The following is a 25,246-nucleotide window of genomic DNA, read 5'->3' on the forward strand; positions in this document are numbered from 1 at the left end:
GAAAAAATTTCGCAAATTTTTCGCATTTTTTGGTTTTGTATGGAGTTTCAACGCGAAAACCGAACAGAGTACCGGCCTTTAAATTTAAAATTTCCCAAAAAAATGTTATTCTTAAGGAAAACTAGAAAATTCATTTTACAACAGTGACATATTGTCCTACAGACAAAAAGAATGATTTACAAAATAAATGGATATTATCCATAATCAAAATTCTGTATGCTTTAAATATACAGAAAACTTTTTGCCAAACACCCTGACCTTAAAAAAAAGTAGCAAAAGATCCAAAACAAGGCTACAAAAGAACTATATATGCTTTACAAAAGATAATAAAATGAGCGTTAATAAAAAATGTTCACTTAAATTGCACAATTATGAAATTGTCCCAAAAACGGTCCGCAGTAATCTAGATGATAAACATTTATCCCTTTATGGGCCGCAGCTATTTAATAAACTCAATTTCCCTTCTATCTTTCATTTCATTACTCTTGATTAATAAAATCAAACAGGTCATCAGTCCCTTTTGGTGTATACCTTAGAATTCGTTGATACACCCGAGAACTTGTCGCGAGTAATCTGAAGGGTGTCAATCATTTACTTCATATGGAAAAATCTTCACAGAAATATCCTAAATATCGTGTATAACAGATCAAAATGTTTGTAACAAATATTTTGAAACAATTACACTGAAAAAAACAGTGAATCCACCAGGAAGAAAACTTGGAGTTCAAAATTGCAAGAATGTCTTTAGTGACATACGATGTTCATGATGGACGCATTTTTGGTAAAATTTACAAATTTAAAGAAATTTTGAACCAAATTGGGGAAGACACGAATTTAGTTTATCTTTATGCTTCATTTGAGTATATTTTTTCCTCGGTTTTAGTTAATTTAACTAACGTACACAAAAAATTATTAGAGTAAAGGAAACTTTCTCCAAACATAATAATTCCATGAACTAAAATAAAGTTAAATTGACTTTAGTGAAATAGAGAATTCACTTTGTTTTGAGTGTATCAATCTATGAAAATTAATTTTTTTTTTTAAATATTTAACAAATATTTTTTTATATTTTTTTTATAAATTATTTTTTTTGTGTTTAAAATATTTGCTCTAATTTTTGTTTTCAATTTTCCTTTCTTTCTTTTCCATTTTCGATAACATTTTTCGAACGGATACCATGTTGTCTTGACTTTTCATTCACAAAAATTCCAGTCTGCATAAAAACCATTGGCCATGCAATATCATTGTCCGTTCGTGCCGTCTGTCCATACGCCAATCTCGATTTGTGTGCGTCTCGTTTTTTGGCCAATTTTTTTTTTTTTTGCTTTTGGGTTTTGAGTTATTCAGTGATCAAGTTTTCGCTTTGTGGCGCCTTAAGAATCATTTATGCATTTATTCCATTAACAGAGTTGGCAGTTCACGTCAATAAAGGAGAAAAATGTTTATACAAAAATATGTATATTTATATGAACGAATATAAATATATATATACGAGTTGCTACATTTGGTCAATAGCTTTGCTACAACATCCATATATCTTATGTGTATGTAGTTGTTGTTTTAATGAATTATTTAATTGAAAATCATTTTTCAATTGGCCACCAAAATTATGATGAACAACCACACAAAAAATAAAAACTCAAGGATGGAAAACAATATAAAAATAAAATTAATAAAATTTTCTTTTTCATTTGTTGTTTTTTATATAAATTTCAAATCCTTAATCAATATTGAAAACAAAAAAAAACTACACAAATTATTCCACCTATTGCCCACTTATATAGTATACTGATAAATAGAATAACTTGTTACAATTATTGTAGTTTATAAATAAAAGTGGCATTTATAAGGTTTCATTCAGTAAAACGAGAATGAAAATAATATTCAAACAAGCAAAAACAAAACTAAAAAAAAAAAACAAAACAAAACGACGTCTTAAGGTCTAATAAGTCTATGAAAAATCTTACAATAAACCGCATTTTTCCGTAGTAGTAATAAAAAAATGTTAAGGGAATTTAATATTGCAAAAGGGTAGGGGGAAGAATTAGGTAATAGTAACAATTCCAATTTATAAAATAAAAATTCCAATTAAGGGCCAACATGGGCGGTCTCATTTAATTAAAATAACAAAAAAAAACTCATCTCCTCAGAAGAAAACCCAAACACATTGATCGAGTTCATTAATGAAACGCCGAAACATTTTGTCTAAACCAAAACCATGGGTCATTCAACATCCAACCGTTTATCCATTTATTCATTCTATTGCATTGCATCTTAGTCAATCATTTATGCTTATGGCTTAGCCTAATGATATTGTTGTCTATAATAAAATTCCAAAACAAAATGTATTGAGAATGTTCCCATTTTGAGGAATTCGATCTTTTTATTTGAACATTGTTTTTTTTTTTTTTTGTTAATAGCCGGAATCATAAACTGCCTTTGAATTGTTTTATTTCGAAACATCAAAGAGTATCTGCAGACGGTTGGCCACAATTGTTGACTTGTTCATCTCAAGTCTATCAATAGGATTTTCCAATAAAAAAAACATTTAGTATTTGTATAAGATGGGTGTCTTGTATTATATACCATTTGTTATTTATTTCGCAGTTGTTGGAATAGACTAAAAGAATAGCAATCAAATTAACATGTTAATTTATTAAACATGAGTTTATAATAACAAGAAAAATAGCTTGGCCAATGATCCATTGCATAAAAATCCTTGAGAAGAACTAAATGAAAAATCAAAAAATCCTTGAGTAGAAACAATGAATAATGGATCATGAATTAAGATAATGAGGCGAGAAGAGATTGCTAGGCGAGAAGATTTCATTTTAATTGTTGTAAATTAAAGCAAACAAGAGTGGAGAGTTGCCAAATACTATGAAAATCTATATTAAATGTGTTTTTACATATCAATTTTATCAGCAAATATCAAAAATTATAAAATTTCAAAAGTCTCCAAAAAGTGGAGAGTTTTCAAAAACCCTTAAAATCCCATATAGTCTTCTAAATAGAGGATTTAAAGTATTCAGTCATTAAAATTTATGTAATTTAAGGTCTCCACGAATTGGAGAGTTTAGGAGATTATTACATTGAAGGTTTTTTCTAGAATATTTTACATCTCATTGATTTCTCCCTTTGCCAATCGTATATATAATATTTTTTAGTCAGCATTGTTGTTGTTATTTACATTTAAAGTTAGGTTAAAGTGGCAGCCCGATTCAGATTCAGGCTCACTTAGACTATTCAGTCCATTGTGATATTATTTACATTTAGAAATTTTATATATACAAAGGCCATATTGCAAAAATACAAACTATTAATCGAACCAATTTCCTTTATGCAATTAGGTCTATAATATTTTTTAATAATGAATAATTTATAATGAATAATTCTTAATAAATATATAAAATTATGATGTAACAGTTTTATAAATATACAATATTATTTATTTTATTACAGTATCCGAATGTCAATTTGGCAAAACCTTACGAGAATTGGGATCAACATGGTATGCAGATTTGGGGCCACCTTTTGGCGTTATGTATTGCATAAAATGCGAATGTGTAGCGGTAAGTATGATTATGGATTATTACTAAAAATTTGAATAAAATAAAAATTGAAGAAAATTAAATTTTTGTTGACGGTAATAAAATTTAAATATATATAACTAAAATATATATATATATATATATATATATATATATATATATATATATATATATATATATATATATATATATATATATATATATATATATATATATATATATATATATATATATATATATATATATATATATATATATATATATATATATATATATATATATATATATTTTTTTTTTTTAATTTCCAAATATCCAATATTTTAAATAACTTTTGCATGTGATTTTGTTTTGTATCTCTATTTTTTTTTTTTTGAATTGTTACGTAGAATTCCAACAGAGAATTGATTTGAAAATAAATCACCAAAAAATATGTTCAAAAAATACTTAACATTGAAATCTATCTAACTCATTGCCCAGATCAATTGAAAAATATTTAAATTCCTTAAAAAATGAAAACAAAATCCCATGCTTGCGTACGCTACTTGTCTCAAGAGAATTTTTAAGTGATTAATAATTTGTTGGTTCATGGCAAAAAATACTATATTCTTTCAACTGATTTTAAGCACAAGCATATTTTTTTATCTGTTCGACTAGTGAAATAACGCAAATTCAGATTTTAATACTAAATAGAAAAACATATTTATACATGTATATTTTCTACACATGACACTGATGTGGCTTGATTTTGTTAATACGGATGGCAAAAGATATCAAGAAGAAATTGAAAAACTATACCAAACCCCCTTTTTCTCCTTCACCTTATCAAAAAAAATTCTAAATTGACGCCATAAAGTCTTTTTGTTATCATCATCATCTAAGTGGCTAAAGCATTTCTCATCAACTGATGGTGCCAATAATTTTCTTTCGTCTTTTGTTTTTCTTTTAATTTGTTTTTTATTATTATTATTTAAAATCAAAATGCATTTTGATTTTCTCCATATCCCATATTTTATCTTCATATATTTATTTATCTATATATTAGTTAAGAATTACGCAAAAAAAAAAAAGCAATGCCTCGACAAAATAAAAGAAAAAACAATAATAATATACTTTTCTAGAGCTTTGTATATGCTTATGTTTTTATAGATACTTTTTTTTTTGAAAATTTCCATTATATAGTCCCATGCATTTGCGTATATATTTTTTACACTCTCTAATTAATTAACAAATAATTTATAGGGCAATTAAAATTTTACCAACAAAACGAGACAGAAAGAAGGGGGAGCCAAAAAAAAACGCAAACGCAGCACAGAGAAACATCCATAAAATATAACGAGTGTATGGCGAAAAATATGGGACACCTTTGAGGCAATAAAAGACATATGCTTTTTTATAATTCCATTAATCAAAAAATGATTAACAAGCGACCAAACGAAAATGGCATTAAATATTGTTAAGACATTTTATTTAAGCCATTTGGATTATATGTTTTTTTTTTGTTTTGTTTATATGGTTTAGTGTCATATGCCAACTTATTATGTTTGTTTTTATTTACAAAACAAAAATTAAAAAATATTAAAATTGGCTCTAGAATAAAACAATAAAATAAGAAATATACATTAAATAATATTAAAAAACAACAAAAAAAAATAGATAAAATGTTGTATGTGTTTTCTTATGGAAATAATTGATACGAAAAATTGTTGTAAATTTTGGAAAGTATTCATACAATTGGACTAAATTAAAAATAGGAGATTTCTTCAAAATCATTGGCTTCAGAATGCACAGATCGTTGTGTCCTGTAAAAATTCCATTGTTACCAAAAGTTTAAATATTAAGCAAATTCTTTCAAAATTTTCTCATGAAATCGCAAATAAATTAAAAAATAATAATAAAAAATAAAATCAAAATCAAAAAATATATATGTAAATATATTAAATAGAATACCTACAATTCAATTTGTATTTTCGAACGCATTTTTTTTAATTTTATGATTTTGTTTTTAATTTTCCAGGTTCCCAAGAAACGCCGTATTGTGGCCCGAGTTCAATGCCGTAATATTAAAAATGAATGTCCTCCAGCTTTGTGTGATGATCCCGTCTTGTTGCCCGGTAAATGTTGCAAAACCTGTCCCGGTGATAAAAATGGTAAGTCTTTATCAGTTTTTGTTTTTCATTTTTTTTTTTAAGAAACCCCTTTCCACTTTTGGTCTATCTTGAATGAATCACTCAGACATCAGACATTACTATTTTCACGCCTCACCTCTCCATTCAACACTCCCACTAGCTATAGTAAAAAGAAATATATATATACATAAAGACAGAAATCCTACATAAATCATAAAACATTTCAGCCATACCAAAATAAATTGTCTGTTATAGATTACCCAGTAAAATATAACGAACAAGCAAGAGAAGCAAAAAAAAAACAACACGGAAAATATCAACAAAAAAAAATTGAAACAAAATTTTAAATACACATCACCACCATACTATATAGCAGCAAGATAATATCCACAAAAGTGGCTGACTAGACATGGATGATGTTCCTTATACAATAATACGTATACATATATTTTTTAATATATTTAAGTCATTATTTTGCAAATTTTATAAAAGTGTTTTTTGTCATTTCTGATCAAAATAAACATATTTTAATACATTTTATTATAACATAGATAATAATACGAGGGATTTTCGTAGATAGATCTACTATAAATAATTTTGCAGATAGTGATTTTTTTTGTGATTTTTGCAATTATACATAAATTGCATGGGGAAGTATAACCCCAATATTTTCAATGACACCCTAGATTTGTATGATATATGAAGGATGGTATATGTTAAAATAAGTATATATAGAGACTTTTCTGCTTACATATTAATTTTTAATTAATATAGAAATAAAAAAAATGCATTGTCTCCTTGAGAAATATTTTTTATGTTAACCCCTCTTTTTTTAAATTTCAACTTTCTTTGAGTTTTTTTTTTCCCCCACAGTCATTCATTTCCTACTAGACGTCCTCTTTATATATATTTAACTCTTCTTCTTCTTCTGTTTCTCATAAAAATATTATTTATTGGCCACTAAGGCAGACATCAAGTAGAATATCTTCATAAACATACTATACTCATCGTTTGCATAAAAAAGAGGTGTCTGTCTACAAATCTTTATCTCTTTTGCTATTGTCCAAAGACCATACCTCTGGGGAAAATTAATTTCCACAACATCTGCTCTTTTTTCGTTTTGATATATTTTTTTTTGGTTAATTTTTTTTTATTATTAAATAATATAAACCAGAAAACAGAACGGGAACATGAACCATCATCACCAACACCTAGCCAATATTCTATAGTAAGCAGGGCAAAAACCAAAAAAAAACACAAACACCAATATATACATATAAAAATGTCTATCAAAATAAAAAAATACACGCGTGAAAAAAAAAACGAAAACAAAATCGACCTCGTCCAAAAATGAAAGAAACGAAATAAAATAAATACAAAATTTCTTTTGGCATCATTGGCCCCATACAAGAAAAAAATGAAAGAGCTAGGGTGTGTGGGAGAGAAGGTCGAGGGGGGGAAGGAGACATGAATTGACAGCATCATCATCATTATTATCATTATTGCCACCACCAATACTTCTAACCGCCCCCAGGAACACCGCCACCATGATAATGAGGTTCCGCGTCAAGCATCGCTATTATTACCGCAAAAATACGCTCCTCTCTAAGAAGCATGACCACATTTTGTCCGAACGTAGAAGCTCAAAAAAATAGTGTCCATACACAATTTGGCATATACGCTTTAATTATATTTCTCAAAAGTAAAACCCATGAAAAAAAGAGGAAAAATACAAAATGATCGAAAATACAAAATATTTGAAAAGAATGTTCGTTTATCTCTAGAGGAAGAGGAGAGGGTTGAAGCAATTGAAAGCTAGAGATGAACAAAAATTAACCTTATTTTGGTTTAAGTAATTTTCTGCATGAATAGCAGCATACATAATAAGCAGCTTTTTTTGGGATAATATGTATGTATGTCGACAATGTCATACCATCCGAAATAGTACTTTCACATAATCCAGCTATTAGAGGTAGAAAAAACACACAGTATCACATAAATGAAAATAAGAGAGAAAAAAATATAATATATTTCTTGAATTTAGTCAACATTATTAATTATAAGGCTTTGTATAGAGACTTTTAGAAAAGAATTTATGGACTTCATAGATCCGTATGCTCTAAAATTACATTATAGCAATTTTTCGATTTTCTCCATTTTTGGAGACTTGCAGGGTTAAGTATTTTCATTTGAAAACTATTGTAAATTCTATTTGGCAACACTAGGGAACAAATTGAGGATGTTTTAAAAAGTCTCCACTTTTTGGAGACTTTTTATCTTACACCAATTTCAATAGTTTCTTATAAAGAATACCGAAAACATTGAATTCTTTTCATTTTGACCATATTACAAAACTGAATTTAGTTAACATTATTAATTATAAGGCTTTGTATAGAGACTTTTAGAAAAGAATTTATGGACTTCATAGATCCGTATGCTCTAAAATTACATTTTAAAAACTTTTCTATTTTCTCCACTTTTGGAGACTTGTATAATTAAGTATTTTCTTTTGAAATATGTTGCAATTCTATTTGGCAACACTATAGAACAAGTTTAGGATTTTTAAAAGGTCTCCACTTTTTGGAGACTTTTTATTTTACACCAATTTCAATAGTTTCTTCTAAAGAATACCGAAAACATTGAATTCTTTTCATTTTGACCATATTACAAAACTCTCCACTATATAAAATATAGTAAACAATCATGTTTTATAATCAATAGCTATGCAAACTCATTGTCCTTATGAATAAACATTTTTAATTTGTTTTATTAAATTATGTTATATATAAAAATATAACATTTAAATTATTTTCATCATAAAAGAAACGATTTCAGTAAATTTTTTGTATAGGGTATGGAAAATTATTGTTTCAACTTCCATTGTATAACTATCTTTACACCAATTAAAGTTAAAGTTCCCCCCTAAACCCACATTTAATGTGGTTTGGACCATAAACCTTTTTTAACACCATATAGCCAACATCTAAAGCCCCCTTAAGAAAATCAGTACAATTTATCTTGAAACTTAAGACCAACAGAAAAAAACAACAACACCGATTGTAAATTTATCTTCAAGTGAACATGAAAAAAAAACGAAGCAAACAAGATTTTTTTTCGAGGTATGCTTATAATATGGCCCGAGCAGGCTAGTATTTTTGGCCCAACGTCAGTGGTTGCTGGTAATTTTCTTTTGATCTTATCTTTAGATCTTTGGCATGTAAAGAGTTGAGCACACACTATCTTTGACCAACCAGAGTGCAAACACTGAACCACATTCTTTTTCTTTTCAGTTTTTTTTTTTTTTTGTAGTGAGGGTCATTTTTCTTAAAGAATTCAATTCAATGCCGCTCCAATGAAAAATGAATGAATTTCAAAGCCAAAATAAATGAGGTTTCTTGGAATTACGATTTGTAATAAATGAATCAAGAATTCCTAAGCCCACAAAATGAAATCATTGTAATAGAAACGGGTGTGAAATTGAAAGGAGATTTTCTTTTAATCCAATCCATTTACTTTCAATTTTTTATATGGCTCTATTCCATGATCTTATGGACCATCTTGTGAGTTTTATTAGGTGCCCTGGTTTTAATCTTCATATGTTAGCTCTTTTTTGGTCATTGATCGTTAAAGATTAAAATCTTGATTTCAAAGTCTGGCCTTTTTTGTCTCATCCTAATCATGGTGGCGTCTTATCAACCAAGGAAATTCTAAAAATTATTGTCACCATTTTCGGTATGAACAGGGTTTGTCATGCCGCCTCTCCTGTAACTACTGCCACTGTGAGGTGGGTATCATTAAATTTCAAATTCCTTAAAAGTCCAAGGCAAAGAATTTTTAAGTCCACTCATTTCGTTGTGTTTTTTTCCTTTTTCGAAAATATGCCAAATAAACATTGACGCCCATATTATCAGCCAGAGCAGCGACATTTAAGTTATAAATTTTGTGTTCTGTTCAACATTTTAGGCCAATAAAATACAGATCTTTTTCTAAGATAATTTTTTTTTTATACGAATTCTGTGGCTGGTCCAGAGTCTTGTGCTGCTGTGCTATCGTTACCATCGTTCCTACCTTTTTCATTTTTGCTGTTGCACACTCACACTGGGGGGATATTACTAAAAACGACCCTCCCGCTGTTTCATCATATCATCATGATATCAACTCATGAACATCATTTTCTTTAGCAGGTTTTTGTGTCATCGGCCCAAGATCTTCACAGGAATATAAGTAGATTGTTTTCATTCCATGTGACTCTTTGGACAGAATGAAATAAGGTTGAAACGTCATGAAATACCTTAAAATGAGATAATTTAATAAGCGTTAAAATGCTCGAGTTATGTCATTATGAAATGGGAGGGAGAAAAAAAAAACAACAACAATGTAGAAGAAAAACAGAAGAAAAAAAATTTACAGCGAAAAAAGGTTTGTCTGAGCAATGGCAATACAAACATCCGAAGAGTGTAGCTAGCTAGAAATTAAGAATGATGGATTTTAAAGAAATCAAATGGAAACATTTTTTTTGACTTAGGCAAAAAAGTGTCCACAATTTTTGTATATTAAAAAAATAGCATAAGCCGGCTATCATGCAAACCCTTTTTTCGGAAGGTTCAAGTGTGGTTCATTGTTGGGTTTAATGAACTGCCTGAATTTATTCTGATAATTGGTTGATAGTTTTGCTGCAAGTAGAGGATGCTGATGAGGAATGTGGTAATTCCGAAACGTGCTTCCATCCAACCATCTTGCAGTCTATAGGGCTTTGCCCAAATAAATTTGACAAACATTTTTTTCCTCTGTTGGTTAAGCTACACTTGTAGTTTAGTCAATGAAATCAAAAAAAAAAAAAAACAACAAAAAATAACTTAATTTTTTTTTTTGATAATTTTAAGCAATCAGCATTTGAAAATTATTTGAATACAAACTAGTACTTGAAGATAAATGGAGTTCAAAGCGTTTTTCAATAATTTGTGTTAACTAGAATTTATTTTAATATAAAGAATGTTAATTTTTTTTTTGTTTCAATAAAAAACAATTTGAACTCCTAAACTTGAGGCCTTTAAAATGAAAATAGAATTTTTCTTACAGAGACTTGCAGTTTATTTCTTTTTTTGTTTCATCACCCTTGTTTGTGTTACCCTTTGTATCTCCTTATACTTACGCACTCATTTAATTATAATTAAGAAGCTATGGACAAATATTGTTACCATTCTATATGGGGCCTGCATAAACTTCGAATAAAGCACTTGGTAACAAACTACTAACACAAGGAATGATAAACGGCCAGAATGGCCATAGCAATGGATGGACAGACAGACAGAAAAATAGTTCTGGCTTCATGCTGTAAATTTTAATGATAATGATGACAATGATGGGCCATGAAGCATGATGCATGCTACCAACAAAACCATCATCAGGAGAGTATCCTTACCACAACTAGGATGGGATACTCCAGGAGGATTTGGTGAAACCTAGCAATGTAATCGTCATCGTTTGTATGCCTACTCATAGACAGGCACAAGTGGAAATGATTTGTTAAGGCTTAAATATGTTGTTGACAATAATTTTAGGAATTCTGTACTCCGACTTCTTTTTGCACATATTGAGCTGTTGTCTTTGCTTTGAGAAATTTTTATTGAAGCAACTTTTGCACAAGTACATTGTGCTTTCAATTATTCCCAAAGAAGAAGTTCCACCAAAACAAAAAAAAAATGTAATGACTTTTTTTGGACTGAAAATGGCATATTTTTCTAAACCAAATTTGGTTGGTATGTTTAGCAAAGTAATCAAAAAGAAGCAACAAAAAAAACGCCAAGAGCCATTAAGTCTTTGATGTTTTCAAATCGCTTTTAGAGGAGCCATGGATATTGCGAAAACTGGCATTTATCGCTGGTGTTGACTGTTGAAAGCTTGGCAGCTCAAGATTCATATTTAGTCGAAGTAATTGTTTGCTATAGCAGCAAGCAACTACTTGGCCACCACCATCATCATCATCATCGTCATCAAATATAGGCTTTGGTCCACTACTGCTATTACTCCATTACAGTCTATTCATTGGCATATGATATTCAATGGCCAAAGATTTATATTGCTTGTTGGTGGCTTTATTACTACACGAGAAGTATTTTCAAATATTTGCATTATTGCGAATTTTCTTTTTTTGTTTTTGGGGGAAAAATTATACTTAAAAGTAATGACAAAATTATTTTGAGATAAGGATATATATTGCACAATCATATGGGTTTATATGTTAATATATTTAACTATAAATTAAATATAAAAATTTCAAGATTTTTATTATTCAAAACTTGCACTTCCTTTTTAACTTTACACTTTTTGAAGACTTTATAATTTTTGATTTTTTTTTATATTTTTTTTTATACAAAGAACAGGCAGAAAGTTTTATTTACTTTTTTTAAAATTAGAAAATAAATCTCCATTTATATTTTATTCCTTTTCTGAATTTTGCCAATTCAATATTTTTTGAACTCTCCACTTTGTGGAGACTTCTTAATTTTTGCTTTGTTGTGTGTTTCTCACACAAAGACAAAGAAGAAAATTGTTTTTATTTTTTGTAATTATGAAAAAAAAAACTCTCCACCAATACGAGAATAGGTATTTTCTATAATGTTTAGGTTAGGTTAGGTGGCAGCCCGATGCATCAGGCTCACTTGGTGAACTTCTCTCTTATCACTGAGTGCTGCCCGATTCAATGTTAAGCTCAATGACAGGGTTCCACATTGCAGTGAAACCACTTAGAGAAGCTTTGAAACCCTCAGAAATGTCACCAGCACTACTGAGGTGGGATAATCCACCGCTCAAAAACATTTGGTGTTCGGTCGAAGCAGGAATCGAATCCTCGACCTTGTGTATGCAAGGCGGGCATGCTAACCATTGCACTACGGTGGCTCCCATATATATTTAACTATAACTTAAATATTAAAATTTCAAGATTTTTTTTATTCAAAATTTGCACCTCCTTTTTAACTTTACACTTTTTGGAGACTTTATAATTTTTGATTTTTTATGTTTTCTTATACAAATAAAAGACAGAAAGTTTTGATTTAATTTTTATAATTAGAAAATAAATCTCCATTTATATTTTATTTCGTTTTTGAATTTTGCCAATTCAACATTTTTTAAACTCTCCACTTTTTGGAGACTTTTTAATTTTTACTTTGTTGTGTGTAACAGTTGTATTTATTTTTTGTAATTATGAAAAAAAAAACTCTCCACCAATACGAGAATAGGTATTTTCTATAATGTTTATTATTTTAATATTGATAATATCATCTCCGATTATAAATTCTAGAATTATCAGATAACGAACGGAAAGCACTTAGAATAGTTGTCACTTCTTTTATTATTCTCAATTTTTCCATCAGTGTAGGTGCTCTCATGGAGGCATCCTAAACTATGGAATTGGCGACTGTGTTATACTTTGGTGTATATATATGCTTGGTTTTATTTTCTGCCGTTTTTTTTTTTTTTTTTTTGAGGTAGTTTGGTTATGATTTAACTTGTTTTTATTATAGTGACTTTATGTGTACAACATGAACTATTATGGAAACAAGTTCATGTTGGTTGATAAATGCTTTAACTCCACCAGCAGCTTCATTATTGGCATGGCTATAAGTCTTTGATATGAGCATTTATAGTGATACCTTATGACGATGCGGATGATGATGATGATGATCATCATCATCGGAGTAATCAGCATTAACGTCGACATCAAAAATCCAAGTAAAGCCAATATTACAGTTCATTGTTTTATTTTTTTTTTTTTTGTCTTTAGTTTTGTTCCTCTAACTTTGTTTTTGCTGATGAACGAGTAGGCTTCATTCCTTAGATGGATCCTAACTCCTTCTAGATACTCTCTAGCTAGCTAGCTAGCAGTAAAAGTGAAAATTTGCTTTTTCTATGCTAGCCTAGCAAGGCATCCAGAGCAAGACAAACCCCCATAAGTTTTTGATTTTCTTTTTGTTTTGCTTATGATTTAAGCTTGCCACGACTAAGGAATTTTTATGGCAGAGTTTTGTTTTAGAATTATAGGTTTTTCCATAATAATAGGTGAATGCCATAGAAGAAACTAGGAGCCTAACTAAAGCCAATAACCTACTCCTTGCCGTTTGAATATAAAAAAATGGAAATTCATTGGAATTACCTTAAAAGCTGACAATATTGATTGGCTCCAGCTAGCTGGAATGTAACAAAGAAATTAAAATATTTGAAATATTTTTACCTGAAAAGCTAATGTGGTTTTGATCAATGCCAACATTTGCAAGTGGGGCTTAACGAAATTCAAAACTTGTAATACCACACAAGTGGCTACAAACTCCAATTTATCTTCATAATGTATTATAACGCTTTATTTTATCTATTTAAGTAAGTTTTTGTTTTTGTTTTTATAACATGTTGCACCCAAAACAACAGCAAAAACAATGGCCCCACTATTAACTTAGGAATTTAGCAGATCATTTGTGATCTGCGAGTGGCCACTGGTCATAGTCGTCATCATCATGTCTTAGTAACCAATGCCAGAAGATGAGGCAGTTTAGTACTGTGATGTTGATGATGATGACGGAAACCATGGTGATGACAATGGCCAGCCTGTTAGATTCATCATCACCATATCGCATAATCATCATCTACAGCAGAAGCAAAAGTGACACATAACAAATGATTGAATATTAGCAAATGTTTACAGAACGAAAACGATAAGCTAAATATTTTGTTTTGTTCTTTTTTTTTGTATTTTGTTGCCTAATATTATGACCAGCACACACCAAAAAGATCTGAGATAAAAATCTTAACAACAAATTTATAATAGAAAATTTGTTTGGAAATCAAGAATATTCTAAATGCTTTAAGAATAATTTTCAGAGGATATAAGATATACCCATAGTTGTGATATTAATCATTAAAAGACATTCAAAAAAATACTAATTTAGTTAAAAATGAAATTATATTAAAATAAATCAAATTAAAATGTGTTAAATTATTTTTGATCATTAATTAAATTAACTAAGGTTAACTTAAATTAAATTATATTTAACTATAATCTATAGTTATAATAAATAAAATTCATCAAATAAAACTGTAATAAATTATATTAAACTAAAGTAAATAATTATAAATTACCTATGTTTTGTCCAATAAAAATTTATTTTTTTTTATAAATTTTTGAAATTTTTTCATTTATTCAAAGCCAATTTAATTTCATTAATTTTAAATTAAATCAATTTATTTTAAATTAATTTCATTTAACGTAGTAATGTAATGTAGTTATAATAAATAAAATTAATCAAATAAAACTGTAATAAATTATATTAAACTAAAGTAAATAATTATAAATTATCTATGTTTTGTCAATTAAAAATTTATTTTTTTTATAAATTTTTTAAATTTATTTATTTATTCAAAGCAAATTTAATTTAATTTATTTTAAATTAAATCAGTTTATTTTAAAATAATTTCATTTAACGTAGTAATGTTTAGTTTTATTTTATTTTTTTATTTTATTTTATATTATTTTATTTTATATTATATTATATTATTTTATTTCATTTTATTTTATATTATTTTATTTTAATTTTTTATAAATAATTTCATTTAACGTAGTTATGTTTAGTTTTATTTTATTTTATATTATTTTATTTTATATCATTTTATTTTATTTTATTTTATATTATTTTATTTTATATTATTTTATTTTAATTTTTTATAAATAATTTCATTTAACGTAGTTATGTTTAGTTTTATTTTATTTTTTTTATTTTATTTTTTTATTTTAAATTATTTTATTTTAAATTATTTTATTTTTTTTTTATTTTATTTTAAATTATTTTATTTTATTTTATTCAAATTAAGACTTTTAACCACTGCTTCTATTTCAATAAGATTTCCGAGAATCTTGAACGGTCTATTGCTTTACGTGCTTTCTCACGCATTTTTCTTCGAATAAAATAAATATTTTCCTAGAAATCTCCTTTAATTTATTATCCTAAATTAAAATGGATTTGATAATTTAATAAAATCAATTTTAATTTCATTAAATTAAATTTTATTTATTTTACTTTATATTATTTTATTATTTAATATATTTTATTTTATTCAAATTAAAGCTTTTACCTCTCGCTTCCATTAACAATTTGCTTTTTTACATTCTTTTCCACACATTTTCCTTCTAAGCGTAAAATAAAAATGTGCCTAGAAATCACTTCCATTTTAATTTAATTTATTTTACTTTAATTTAATTTATTTTATTTCATTTTATTAAATAAATAAATCTATTTTATTTTCATCAAATGTAAGCGTTTACCTCCCGCTTCTATTAACAATTTGTCTTTTTGTGCACTTCCCAGTTTTGTTTTATTTCTTAATGTATTTTATTTTATTTTACTCTATTTTATTTTATTTTATTTTATTTTATTTTATTTTAATTTATTTTATTTTATTTTATGATATTTATTTATTTATGATATTTATTTATTTTTATTCAAATTAAAGCTTTTATTTCCTGTTTTTATCAACAATTTGCTTTTTTACATACGTTTCAAGACATTTTCCTTCTAAACGTGAAATAGTCATAAATTTTTAAAATTTATATTATTTAATTTTTTTCCATTTTGCTTACTGCTTCTATCAACAATTTGCTTTTTTACATACTTTCCCACACATTTTCCTACTAAACGTGAAATAAAATTTGTCCTAGAAATCTCTTTTAATTTAATGAAATCTTATTTTATAAAAATATATTTTTTATTTTATTTTATTGTCCTTTACTTTATTTTATATGTTTATTTTATTTTATTATATTTATTATATTTATATATTTATTGTATTATATTTTGTGTTTTATTTTATTTTGTTCAAATTAAAGTTCCTATTTCCTGCTGCTATTTAAATATTAGGATTTAATAGAATCTTGAACTAGTTTGTTGTTTACATACTTTTCCACGCATTTTCCTTTTTAAACATGGAATGAAAAAGTTCCTAGAAATCTCTTTTAATATAATTTAATTTAATTTAATTTAATTTAATTTTGTTTTTTTTTTTCATATTATTAAATTTTATTTTATTATTGTTGTTTTATTTTATTTTAGTTTATATGTTCTACTTTATTTTATTTCCTTAATTTATTTTCTTTTATTTAATTCTATCTCCTGCTACTATTTAAATATTAAGATTTCAAAGAATCTTGAACTATTTCCATTTTTACATATTTTCTCAGACATTTTCCCTTTTAAATTTGGGATAAAAATTTCCCTAGAAATCTTTTGTCTTTTTTACAATAATATCCTACTATGACAACGGATATCCGGCTTATATATTACAACAAAAAGTATATCAATTAATTGTCCAATGCCCCCATACTAAACATTCAACCAATCACCTTATTCTTTGACCTTACTTCCTTTATTGGTTGGTTATTTCTCTGAAGCTATGGACGTTGAATAAAAATAAAAGGCCATGTTTTTTTTTCTTGCTTTACGAAACTCTAAACTGATTTTCCATAAAATTTTCGATTTTATTGTTTAACATGGCCATTGTTATGGAAGGGGGATTATAAATGGCATTGTAGGGTGTCATCGATGAGCGGCCTAAAGAAAATCCATCCATGTTCTAATCATCAAACGTCACAACCATTTTTCAAAGTTTAAAGAAACAAAACACCCAGAAACAACAGCAACAGCAACAACAACGAAAACGAATTAAATAGAAATGGTTTCCCAGAAAATTGATATCCTCCTAAATTGTAGCTGCTGCTTGAAGGTTTTGTGTGTGTGGCTGGCTCACCTTTGTGAGGTGTGCATCTACGATCGCAGCGTGTGTTACAAGAGGCGGTAACTTGTTAGGGTGATTATGTCAAAGGAAAAACAAAAATGTGATGTGTTAGTGTGGGTCGTCATCCGTTACCCTCCTCTATTCACACTTTGATCCACAAAGAGTTTTTGTTCGAAGTTTTCTTTGGATTATGGTTTCAGGTTCTCTACAATAACTCCATAGGTGGCTGCCGTAGAAGAAGACAAAAAAAGACAGAGAGCAATTTCCTGTTAATTGTCCCAAACCATAGCAATAGGAGATTCATTCAGAAAGACATTCCTTTCCATTCAATTTCTCTAGTAATTTTTTGTAGTTGTTGACATTTTTATGGTTTTGTAATATTTTCTAATTTTTCCTCTTTTTTTTTGAAATTGTTCTTACAGACACTATGGCCTTAGATGTACCGGCACATATGGAAGAAGAGGAGCGCAATATGAAACGTAAGTATTTGGCATCCCTACGTCCATACATCTTTCTCTTTCTTATATTGAATATGAATAAATGAATTAATGTCCCCCTTTTCCCTCTCTTTATTTGTTTATAGATTTCGCTGCTCTTCTGACGGGTCGCACTTCACACTTTTTAAAAGGCGAAGAAATGAAATCCATGTACACCACCCATAATCCCCACAATATCGTGGCCACTGGCCGTTTCATGTTCCACAAAAAGAATCTCTATTATTCCTTCTACACCTCGTCCAAGGTCAATCGTCCACGTGCCATACAATTTGTCGATGATTCTGGTACTATTTTGGAAGAGCATCAATTGCAATTGCCCGCCGGACCCCAATCGATTTATCAAAATGTCACTGGCAAAATTTGTGGTGTATGGCGTCGTGTGCCACGTGACTATAAGCGTTTGTTGCGTGATGAACGTCTGCATGTCGTTTTGTTATGGGGTGGCAACAAATTCCAAACTGAGTTGGCCTTGGCCGGTAGAATAGGCAAATATGCGGCATTACAATCGGAATTGTTTAGTGCTTTAATGGAACCTGCTCCTGGCTCGAAATCGGATGTAATGTCTGGATCCGGTGGTACAGCTATTGTGTCAACCAGTAGTGGAGCTGCTTCCTCTATGCATTTGACTTTGGTATTCAATGGGGTCTTTTCACCCGATGATTATTTGGATTCGCCTGTAAATATTCGCATAGAGTCTCCCGATCGTCGTGAAGTGGTTCTCGATGAGGTCCAGAAGGTGCGCAAACCTTCATCGGAGGTTAATGTTTTGGAAATTTCCTCACCCATTTCCATACAGAATTTACGTTTGATGTCCAGGGGAAAATTACTCTTGACTGTGGAATCAAAGAAAAATCCCAATTTACGTATCCAGGGACACATTGTTACCCGGACCACTTGCGAGATTTTCCAAACTCTCTTGGCTCCCCATAGTACAGAGATCAAGACTAGAAGCAGTGGTTTGGCCTGGGTATTCTTGAACACAGATGGTTCCTTGGCCTATAACATTGAAACTGACCAGGTTAATGCTAGAGATCATCCTGAGATCAGTTTGATCGAAGATTTGGGTAAACGCAAGGCTGTGTTGGAAGATTTGACTCCCAGCTTTAACTTTAATCAAGCCATTGGTACTGTGGATAAATTGGGACCCAAGGTTATCGAGTCTTTGTATGCTGGTGATTTGGGTATCAATATTGCTGTGGAGCATGAGACCAGCTTGATTAGAGGCCGTCTGGTTCCCCGACCTGTGGCCGATGCCCGTGATTCAGCTGAACCTATTCTATTGAAACGTTCGGATAATTCCAACTCAGCCCCCAATCATGCCATGGGTATGGCTTGGCTTTCCATTGACAATGAATGTAATTTGCATTATGAATTGACCCTAAGTGGCTTCCAGTCGCACCCTCAAGATTTGCAAATCTATTTGGAAGAGAAACCCATTGAGGCTATTGGAGCTCCAGTTACCCGTAAACTCTTGGAAGAATTCTCTGGCTCCTATATGGAAGGTTTCGTTTTGGGTATGCCCTCAAATGAATTGGTGAAATTGGAGTCGAGTGTTTGCTATTTGGAAGTTCATTCCAAGGAGAAAAATGAATTGCTGCTGCGCGGCAAATTGAAATCGACCAAAGTTCCAGCCCATTGTTTCCCCATCTACACCGACAACAATGTGCCCAATGTATTCCTGCCCGGTGATCGCAAGGATGACATTTTAATAACAGCCGACACCAAGTGTTACCACTCGGGCCGCTTTTATGATGAAACCGAACAATGGCGCAGCACGGAAGATACCTGCCAGATGTGTGCCTGTCAGCGGGGTCATGCTACCTGTGAGCCCATCAAGTGTCCCATTGTGCATTGTAAATTGAATGAAGAGCTTGTCCAGGAAGAGGGTGAATGTTGTGCTATGTGTGTGCCTCAAAATCTAAATGGCAAAGAGCTGACAGAAGCCGCAGGCGGCAATGATGGAGGTGCTGAGCATACCAAACGCGGTTGTCGTCTAGGCGATCAATTCCATGTGGCCGGTGCAACATGGCATCCCTTCTTACCGCCGAATGGTTTTGACACATGCACCACCTGTACCTGTGATGCTTTGACTTTGGAAATCAGATGTCCTCGCATGGTATGTCCCCCATTGCAGTGCAAAGAGAAAGAAGCCTATCGTCCCGACAAGAAAGCTTGTTGCAAAGTCTGTCCTGAGGGTAAAATGTCCAGTAGCCGCGGAGACAAAATGGGACCTTCCAATCCCAATGTTTTGCAAGATCAAGGATCCCTGAAGCCCAATGTAAGATCAAGTGAAGAGATCTTATCACAAGGAGGCTGTAAAGTTGTCAATAAAATCTATGAGAATGGCCAAGAATGGCATCCAGTTTTGGCATCCCATGGTGAACAGAAATGCATTAAATGTAGATGCAAGGTAAGTTAACAAAACCCAAAGCAAACAAATGGAGACATTCTTATTGATTGTTTTGTTTTTTTTTTTTATATTTCCAGGACTCCAAGGTCAATTGTGATCGTAAACGTTGCTCACGCTCTACTTGCCAACAGACCAGAGTCTCAGCCAAACGTAAGGTCTTTGAAAAACCTGGATCCGAGCCAGTACTCGATGAATGCTGCTCGGCCCAATGCAAACGGCCGAGAAGACATCACCGAAGAACCCAACAACAACAACAAGCCGATCAACAACAGTCTAACAAACGAGGTGTCAGCAGCTGAATTTCTCCTACCATTTCTCTCAGGCAAACTTTAAATTAAAACAAAACGCTCTAAATTAAATTTGTAGAGAGGCTGAGTATGAGAGTACCTATGCTAGCAATAGAGAAACAATCACACATCAATAAAATTTCCATCAACCAACCGTTAAGAGAGTGAGATAGAGAGAGAGGGAAAATACAAAGAGAAAGAACGAAAGCTGACCGTTTTCTTTAATGATGATAAACAAAAACAGAAACAATAATAAAACGCAGCAAATATCTTTCTTAGCTATCACCTTAAACAAGCATCCCAGCAAACAAAACTGATTGTAATTGCAAAATGCCTAATGCATTTCATTTTGCAATTTGTAGAAATAGTTTTTCCAGAAAAAAAATAATACTTTTGAGAAAAAGCTTTAGTTTTTTTATAGAGAGAGGGAGTGAAAGCTTAACTGTATTATAAACAAAAATACATAGAGAAACAAAAAACACGAGAATACACTTATAAAAAAATACCAGTGCAGTAGACGATAAACTATAAAACAAATATTATTTATTTCTTTTTAACATATTGTTTTGTTTTACAAAATGAAAATTCTCTACCTTTTGCTCTCCCCCAAAAAAGTCTACATTTTCTGTCCTTAAACTATAAGAGTTCATCTAGACTCTGAGAAAAGGAGACAACAAAAACACGTAGGCAAATAATTTGAGAGACTATCCTAAATGAAATTGAGAGAGTGATGATGATGACGATGATAAAGAGAGAAATATTGATGATGTAGATGAGTAATGCAAGAGTATGGTAGCTAAGGCAAAGAGAAATATTTTTTTGCAAATATTTATATAGAGAAACACATCCCAAAAGTTTCGACTGATTGACTGAATGGCAACTTTAGTTTTAAGGCTTAAGAGATATACATACATAAAAAATACATACATACTTACATCAATACCACATGCATACTATATACATATAAACAAACATACATGTATTATTATAAATGAGAAAACAAAAAACAAAATATTTTACATAAAGAAAATCAAAAAAAAAAAAAAACCAACCATATTTTCACTATAAAAATCCAAAAGAAACATTTTTATTTTTTGTTTTACTAACCACCAACAACTCAAGAACAACTCTATATACATATAATATTCATCACTACATGCAAATCGTATACCCATAAACATAAACATTATTCCTTAAAAAAAACACCATCAACCCATCATGCCAACATATCTTTATATATAGTACATAAATAAAAATATATTACAAAAAAAAGAAAAAAAACCATACATATTTATATATACATTTGTTGTTAAACTTTTCCAAAACAAAATATACATAAAAATTCAATAACAAAAATTACAAAAAAAATATATTATTTCACTATTATATTTTAAAAATATAATGTAATGAAATAATTCTAATTTTTTTCAAAAACTCCTCAACAAAAAAATAACATTTCTTTTTTTTACAAAACAAATGTTTTTTTTTTAATTTTTTTAAAAATGTATATTTTTATTTATACATAAATACAAAGAAATTTTAACATGTTTACCAGAAAAGCTCTGCTTTCCTCCCCCACCCAAAATAATCATATAAACGCACATCCATTCATACCCTAATACAGAGATATAAGAAGAAAACAAGAAGGTTTAAAAAAATTATCAAATTCACAATTACAAAATAGTTTGCCGCCACTACTTCTAATGAAAAACTAATGAGGCAATTTTAGGATATTTATACCCTCCCCTTTTTGCAATTTCTTCTTATATAATTGTATTTCTTTGTTTTTTCCTCTTCTGTTAATACTTTATGAAAATCTTCTACTTTTTTATTATTATTATTATGATAATTGTAATAATTATTATTTTTAATTGTAATATAATATTAAACTTTAGTTTTTATTTCTTCCTTGCTATACAAATAGATACACAATCCCATCCCATTTACCATAAAGAAAATACAAAAACCCACAAAAACCAAACCCCACCCCCCCTACAAAACAAAAATACCCACATTTGTACAATTTGAATTAGTTTGTTTAGTTTATTATTATTATTATTTTTAATTTTATTTACCTCTACACTTTATGATTTTGTATTATTTTATTTTATTATTTTTAATTATGTTTTAATATTTAAATAAAAACAAAAACCAACAAAAAATATTTCTTAAAAAAAAATTTGAAAAAAAATCATATATGCATGTGTTTCATTTAAAATGTTAAGGCAGGCCAGCAAAAAATAATTATCACCCAGAAAAAAAACTAGGCACCCACATCTTATTACAATTTGCATTACCTGTAAGGTATAATAGAAATAATAAATACATACATACAAAAAAAAATTTTTGTCTTCAATCACGAAATTAATTGATCCAATTAATTAAAAGAAACAAAAAAAAATTAAATGTTTTCAATCACCGAAATGATAGTATCAATCACCAAAATTAATTAAAAAATTAATTAATACAACAAATTTTTATGATTGATTTTTGTTTCAATTAAAAATTAATTGACTCAATTAAATTTTTTATTGAATATTTTTTTAAAACTCAATTAAAATTTTAATTGGAAAAATTTTCGTGATATTTTTTTCTGTGTATTGGTGATTTTTGATGATTATTCTCAAAATGCATTGGACCAATAAGGTCATATAAAAATGGAAAAATGTGGCATAATTAAGTATACAGGGAAGCTGATATGTAATGTAACAGAGAAAGGGCTATATTTTTTAAATTTATTGTTCTTAACCAAAAATGTCGGAAATCAAAATAGAATCCCTCTAGACTTATTTAAATTGGCTGCTTTTAGCATAAATTATAGCCTTCTAACGGCTTCATACGCTTCACGAAATTTTGAAAAAAAAAAATTGACACAATTTTCTATAGAAATAAAATTTAGAAAAAATTTTCTATAGAAATAAAATTTAGAAAAAATTTTCTATAGAAATAAAATTTTCACAAATTTTCTATAGAAATAAAATTTTGACAAAATTTTGTATAGAAATAAAATTTTGACAAAATTTTGTATAGAAATAAAATTTTAACAAAATTTTCAATAGAAATCAAATTTTGACAAAATTTTGTATAGAAATAAAATTTTCACAAAATTTTCTATAGAAATAAAATTTTCACAAAATTTTCTATAGAAATAAAATTTTGACAAAATTTTCTATAGAAATAAAATTTTGACAAAATTTTATATAGAAATAATTTTGACAAAATTTTCTATAGAAATAAAATTTTGACAAAATTTTCTATACAAATAAAATTTTGACAAAATTTTTCTATGGAAATAAAATTTTGACAAAATTTTCTATGGAAATAAAATTTTGACAAAATTTTCTATAGAAATAAAATTTTGAAAAAATGTTCTATAGAAATAAAATTTTCACAAAATTTTCTATAGAAATACAGTTCTGAAAAAAAAAAAACTATAGAAATACAATTTTGAGAAAATTTTCTATAGAAATACAATTTTCACAAAATTTTCTATGGAAATAAAATTTTGACAAAATTTTCTATAGAATTAAAATTTTGACAAAATTTTCTACAGAAATAAAATTTTGACAAAATTTTCTATAGAAATAAAATTTTGACACACATTTTGACAAAATTTTATATAGAAATAATTTTGACAAAATTTTCTATAGAAATAAAATTTTAACAAAATTTTCTATAGAAATAAAATTTTGACAAAATTTTTCTATAGAAATAAAATTTTGACAAAATTTTCTATGGAAATAAAATTTTGACAAAATTTTCTATAGAAATAAAATTTTAAAAAAATGTTCTGTAGAAATAAAATTTTCATAAAATTTTATAAAAATAAAATTTTGACAAAATTTTTTATATATATAAAATTTTGCCAAAATTTTCTATAGAAATACAATTTTGACAAAATTTTGTATAGAAATAAAATTTTGACAAAATTTTCTATGGAAATAAAATTTTCAAAAAATGTTTTACAGAAATAAAATTTTGACAATATTTTCTATATAAATAAAATTTTCACAAAATTTTCTATAGAAATATAATTTTGACAAAATTTTTTAAAGAAATAAAATTTTGATAAATTTTTGTATAGAAATAAAATTGTGACAAAATTTTGTATAGAAATAAAATTTTCGCAAAATTTTGTATAGAAATAAAATTTTCAAAAAATTTTCTATAGATATACAATTTTGACAAAATTTTCTATATACGAGTAAACAAAATTTTGTGTGTTTTTAATAGCGGATAAACTCATCGTAATAGGTACCTACTAAGACTTTCAAGTGTGGTGGGATATTAAGCCACCATGCAGCGAAATTCAATGTCATCCACAGGGTTGCTAACTTCAGGGCCCAGTAGACGGGTATCGACTGGAGTTATAAATTTGGGCAATGACCAAGAGTTAGGCCCAATTAGTCGACCTGTAGACGGGTCGACAAGTGGCGACACTTTGACAAGTCGTACTTTTTCTAAGGTAACGACATCAAAAAGAGGTAATCCCTCACGAAAGAGATTCAAGGAACGCAGAAATGCTTTGTTTATCCTAAAGAAGTTAGGATCAGCCGACCCAAGCACGCTGTCGGCTAAACAAAGAGATTCCTTAAAA

General features: G+C 28.6%; 1 protein-coding gene across 4 annotated transcripts in view; it reads left to right on the plus strand.

Moving 5' to 3' along the window:
* Positions 1 to 22,845, plus strand: part of sog (chordin short gastrulation) — a 54,609-nt gene extending 31,764 nt beyond the window's left edge. For all 4 annotated transcript variants that reach the window (XM_075298194.1, XM_075298195.1, XM_075298196.1 and 1 more), the window contains exons 3-7: positions 3,463 to 3,572; positions 5,566 to 5,698; positions 17,878 to 17,934; positions 18,039 to 20,362; positions 20,440 to 22,845. In XM_075298194.1, the coding sequence (XP_075154309.1) occupies positions 3,463 to 3,572; positions 5,566 to 5,698; positions 17,878 to 17,934; positions 18,039 to 20,362; positions 20,440 to 20,661 (2,846 nt within the window). In that variant the 3' untranslated portion in view covers positions 20,662 to 22,845. The remainder of the gene's footprint in view (positions 1 to 3,462; positions 3,573 to 5,565; positions 5,699 to 17,877; positions 17,935 to 18,038; positions 20,363 to 20,439) is intronic.
* Positions 22,846 to 25,246: the final 2,401 nt, after the last annotated feature.

This window comes from Haematobia irritans, chromosome 3, assembly GCF_050003625.1.
Source record: "Haematobia irritans isolate KBUSLIRL chromosome 3, ASM5000362v1, whole genome shotgun sequence".
NCBI classification, from domain to species: Eukaryota; Metazoa; Arthropoda; class Insecta; order Diptera; family Muscidae; genus Haematobia; species Haematobia irritans.